Source organism: Alligator sinensis, unplaced genomic scaffold (assembly GCF_000455745.1).
Source record: "Alligator sinensis unplaced genomic scaffold, ASM45574v1 scaffold358_1, whole genome shotgun sequence".
NCBI lineage: Eukaryota > Metazoa > Chordata > Crocodylia > Alligatoridae > Alligator > Alligator sinensis.
The window spans coordinates 1,727,760-1,733,182 of record NW_005842121.1 but is presented as its reverse complement, the minus strand read 5'-3'; the positions used below and the strand labels follow the sequence as shown (position 1 = coordinate 1,733,182).

The 5,423-nt window shown below is 49.1% G+C and overlaps 1 protein-coding gene across 1 annotated transcript in view; it reads left to right on the top strand.

Moving 5' to 3' along the window:
• TXNDC16 (thioredoxin domain containing 16) overlaps window positions 1–5,423 on the top strand; it is a 70,289-nt gene that overhangs the window by 45,931 nt on the left and 18,935 nt on the right. Inside the window, exons 14-15 of the mRNA XM_014520500.2 lie at window positions 2,759–2,927; window positions 3,827–3,963. Of these exons, the coding sequence (XP_014375986.1) occupies window positions 2,759–2,927; window positions 3,827–3,963 (306 nt within the window). The remainder of the gene's footprint in view (window positions 1–2,758; window positions 2,928–3,826; window positions 3,964–5,423) is intronic.

Genomic DNA, 5,423 nt, shown 5'->3' with positions numbered 1-5,423 from the left:
CTGCTGAGACCTCATCAGTGCTGAGTAAAGGAAGCTTCTCACCTCCCTGTGTTGTATACAAGCTTCCCATTAATACATCCAAGAATGCCACGTGTCCGCTTTTCCAGCAACATTGCATGTTTTACACCTACTCTGTGGGCCCCTGGGATCCACAGACCCTGTTCTTCTGTGCCACTGCCTACCCTGTTATCCCCCATTGTGCATCTGTGCTCAAGGTTTCCTTTCGAAGTGTTGCATTGTGCGCTTGTCTTCTTTGGATTTCATCCTGTTGATTTTTGAACTGTTCCTTCCATTTATCACAATCGTTCTGAAAGCAGGTCCTGCCCTTCCTTCAGTGCCTTTGTTACCCTTCTTAACTTGGTGTCATAAATAAACTGTTTTCCTGCATAGGGCTGACCTGGACAGGCTCAGGAAATGGGAGGATGAGAACCTGATGGTGTTTAAAACCAAAAAATGCAAGGTTCTCCACCTTGGGAGGAAAAACCTGCAGCATGCTTACAGGCTCGGCAGTGCTACGCTGGCTAGCACTATGGACAAAAGGGAATTGGAGGTCGTGATTGACCACAAGATGAACATGCGCCTTCAATGTGATGCTGCAGCTAGTAAAGCGAGCAAAACGCTGGCTTGCATCCATAGATGCTTCTCAAGCAATTCCCAGGACGTCATTCTCCCCTTGTACTCGGCCTTGGTGAGGCCGCAGCTGGAGTACTGTGTCCAGTTTTGGGCCCCACAATTCAAAAAGGATGTGGAGAAGCTTGAGAGAGTGCAGAGGAGAGCCACACACATGATCAGAGGTCAGGAAAACAGACCTTATGACTACAGGATGAGAGCTATGGGACTCTTCAGCCTGGAAAAGCGCAGGCTCAGGGGCGATCTGATGGCCATCTATAAGTTTATCAGGGGTGCTCACCAGGATTTGGGGGAACATTTGTTCACCAGAGCGCCCCAAGGGATGACAAGGTCGAACGGTTATAAACTACTGCAAGACTGTTTCAGTCTGGACATAAGGAAGAACTTCTTTACTGTCCGAGCCCTCAAGGTCTGGAATAGCCTGCCATCGGAGGTGGTTCAAGCACCTACTTTGAACGCCTTCAAGATAAACCTGGATGATTTTCTTGCTGGGATCCTATGACCCCAGCTGACTTCCTGCCCTTTGGGCAGGGGGCTGGACTAAATGATCTTCCAAGGTCCTTTCCAGTCCTAAAGTCTATGAAATCTATGCAATATGCCCTAAAATATAATACGCATCCTCTTTCTGAAAGGAAGCATGAAGAACAGAAGATCTTACCTTGGATAAGTAACCAAGTAGCAGCAGAGCCTGCTGGATGGAGACTGTGAACTGACCCCATGTGCTGGCTTGATATAGCATGCTAGGTCTGGCTGTGGACCAGCATGTGGGACCGTGTTATCTGGCCATGGGTCCAGAGATCTGATAGGGAGCAGTGGCAGTATTAATTTCAGTGGCTCTGAGACCCAAATTTCCAGACCCATGGGGATCTGTATTTTTTTTTTCACATTACGTGCCCTGCCCCCCCTTCCATCAGCTGGTTTTTAGGGGGGGAAAAAGTGCACGCTATATACAAGAAAATATGGTCTTATTTAGTCCAACATCCAAGTCTCTGATGTTGGGTAGGACTGGATCCAGAACAGACTCCTACAGGAGCCCTTGAGGTACGCTCTTAGTCTGAGTGATAACAAGCCACTGCTGTGGGGTTTTCGAGCTGCCAGGCACCCACTTCATGGTGCTTCCATCTAGACCGTTTCCCTAGTTGGTTTGAGACTCAACTGGGTTCATGTCCGAAGACTTGCTGAAAGCAAGATATATTATCTGTTGCTTCCCCTTATCATCCAGGCTAGTTAACCTGTCAAAGAAGAGAATTTGAATTGGTTTGGCACAATTTATTCATGACCTGTCCCCATCTCCTCCAGGTACTTATACATTCATTTAATATTGGCTCTAGTGTCTTTCCTGACATCAAAGTTGGACTGACTAGTCCAAAATCCCCAGGCCCCTGCTTTTCCTCTTTTGAAGACAGGAACTCTTTTTTCCAGCCCCTCGGGGGATCTCCACCATCCTTCAGGAATTCGCAGATAATCACTAATGGCTTCAGAGATCGCTAGCTCTGTAAGTGCTCTGGGATGAATTTCCTCCAGCCCTGCCAGCTCAAATACATCTAGCCTACTGTAGTCTCAGCTGTACTGCTTCCAGTTCAGGAAGTGAGATTGATTAGGGAATACATATTACTGGACCAGCTGTATAATTAGGAGAACTCTTGGGCACAAATGCCCTTCCTAGGGGTCTGGGAAAGAAGCAGATCCAGCCTAAAGCTAAATACCAGGTGGAACAATTGCTTTTGTTAAACCACATTATGATAATGAAAGTGGTCACTTAATACGGGGAAGGTGGCAGTCAGCCAGGAGAAGCTATCAGAAATAGTTACAGACCAAATAAGAAGAGTTGAAATAAATAAAACCAATTATGAAAAGGAATAAGACCGGTGCAGGAGACAGCCGTGGGAGCAGGCTGGCATGGTAGGTCTGCGGCGTAGGCGTGATGTTACTTGCATGGAGTGGTATCAAAATCTGGCCCTGCCATTTGATTTGATCCACAGCAGGAGGAATTTCTGGTGTTGTTCAGTACAAGTGTATACAATAATATCCATGGGAGTGCTGGAAAAGCTTTTAGTTTGACTCGTTTCTCTCTCTCTGGCTTCTGGCTTTGTAACGTTATCGTAAACATTTGTGTTTTCTCCTTCAGGAACCTCGGGAGTTTCCCTTGCCAGGGTGAACTGCTGGGACTGGCCTGGTGTCTGCGCGAAGCAGAATGTCACCCAATTCCCTGTTGTAAAGATCTATGAGAAGGGTGAGAGACCACTGACCTACAGCGGCATGCTAGGGACAGAAGATCTACTCAGGTTCATCATGCTGTGAGTGTCCAAAAGAGCCACGTCATTGCTGGGTCAGATCAGCACATCTGCTAGGAAGTGCTCTGAACGACTTTTTTGTCCTGAGAACGTAGATTTGTCTTCAGAGTACTGTATTTACTGACACACTCGGGCACCCCTTTCCCAAAAATTACCTCTCCAAAATTGGGTGTGTGTCTTAAGCAGGGAGCTGGTTTCTGAGCTGGAAACATGCAGGCACTGCAAGGGCTGCATAGGGAGCTGTAATGAATTCCTGGACTCTGCCCTTCCCTCCCTGCCCCTGGGATAGAGTGCAGTCCTCAGCTTATATTTAGTTTCAACGCTTCTGCAACTGCTGCTGAATTGGCAGGAGCTTTTGGTTGAGCAGCCAAAAGCTGCTGCCAACTTGGCACCAGCCATGAGAGGGTTAAAACTGTAGCCTTTGGTTGATCAGGATTCATCCATGGGGTCAGGATCCTCTGCAGTCAGTTTTTGGGCCTGACTCAGGAGGGGTGTGCTTTTTTTTTTTTTTTTCTTCTTCATTCTGCCTTCCTAGAACAAGGTGCACAGCTTATTTGGGAGTGTGTGGTATGTGGCATATGGTAATAGCTTCAGACCTAACCTTGGTTTTAATACCAAGCTCAGCGTCTAGTTCATAAAAGTGGTTTGGAAGTTGTCTTAACAATCTGTTGCTCTTTTGGCGATCAGAAAATCATTGTTCTTAAACTATATGTCTGTTCACAGTGTACGCCACTTATATGCATACCTTCTCAGAAGGCCACTGGGTTTGGCCTTCGCTTCCCACCCTGGTTGGTGCCTTTTGGTTCTTCTACCAAACAACCCAGGGTCTGTTCTTTTAATCTCGTGTCACCCCTACTGAAGGAGGAGGAAACACCCTGCCTGCTTCTGCTGTGTTGCTCTAGGAGCAGAGTGTCCTGCCCTTTGAAGCTGGCCTCAGTTGCAGCTGTGGAAGGATACTTAAGAGGGGAACTCCTTGCCGAGCTGTCGCCATATCACACCACCTCCGTTTTGGGACTGTTTACACCCAGCATGAAAGAAGGTAAGTGCTGTGCCTTGAGGGGGAAAGTACAGCAGGAAGAGGGGTTGAGCTCTCCTCTCCTTAGCCATAGCCAAAGACAGAGGGAGGATTTCTGCTGCTTGAAACTGGATCAGTAGTTCCTCCTTTCTTAGGTGGCTTACCCCAGTATCAGTCCATGACTGTGGTTATCTAGTGGCCCTGGTAGAGAGCAGGCCCCTGTAGCTGCACAAACACCAAGCAAGAGATGACCTCTGCTTTGAGGCTGAATAGACAGGACTGGGATGAAGAGACTTGCCTGAGGTCCTGCAGCAAGTCAGTAGCAGAGTTGAGACTAGACTTTGGCTCTCCTGAGTGCTTCAGCCACTGGGGCATGCTGCGTCTCTGGCCTGGTTCTCTGTGCTCTTCTTCAGCTCTGGTTTCTGCTCCAGATCTCCAGAGCCCACTCCTGCTCTTGGGCCCATGTAGAGCAGCCCTATCTTCTGTGAGGCTCTGCTTTAGCACAGAGGTCCATGTGCTTGGCTCCGTCTGCAGCATCAGGGCCCTGTTATGTCACCTCTTTTCTTGGGAGGTTTCCAAGTGAATTTTTCCCTCCGTTGGCTCTGTAGAGAACTGATCATTTGGGAATTCCACCCCTAATCAATCGTATGCTCCGTGCCTAACTGATCCCTCTCTCAAAACAGCCCCCACGGCTTAATTACAGCCCCCACAAGGGAGGCAGGCTGCCTGCAAAGGCGGGAGATGTGGGCACAGATGGACAGCAGCACTTCTGGCAGGGCACCGCTCGGTGAGGAGAGGAAGGATCCACACTACTGTCACACTGGGTGTGCTGCCAGTGACACAGGGATGGCTCTTTCCTTTAAGCCCTGTTTCCTGTGGTTCAGGGTCTTTGTAGGGCGCCGTTGAGTGTGCTGCTGTTCTCAGACTTTGTGGCTTGCAGTTTCATAGATTTCATAGACATCAGGGCTGGAAGGGACCTCGGAAGATCATCTAGTCCAGCCCCCTGCCCAAAGGGCAGGAAGTCAGCTGGGCTCATAGGATCCCAGCAAGATAAGCATCCAGTTTCGTCTTGAAGGTGTTCAATGAAGGCGCTTGAACCACCTCCGGTGGCAGGCTGTTCCAGACCTCGGGGGCTCGGACAGTAAAGAAATTCTTCCTTATGTCCAGCCTGAAACGGTCTTGTAGTAGTCTGTGACCATTCGACCTCGTCATCCCTTGGGGCGCTCTGGTGAACAAACGTTCCCCCAGATACTGGTGGTCACCCCTGATAAACTTGTAGGTGGCCATCAGATCACCCCTGAGCCTGCGCTTTTCCAGGCTAAAGAGCCCCAGGGCTCTCAGCCTGTCATCGTAGGGTCTGCTTCCCTGACCTCTGATCATGCAATGAGATCAAGAGGGCGCCCCTGAGGGTCACTTTTCACTGCCTTTTATCTGTCCTTGGCAGACTTTGGTGACTCCCCAGTTTTCAGGTTTGCCCAATCCAG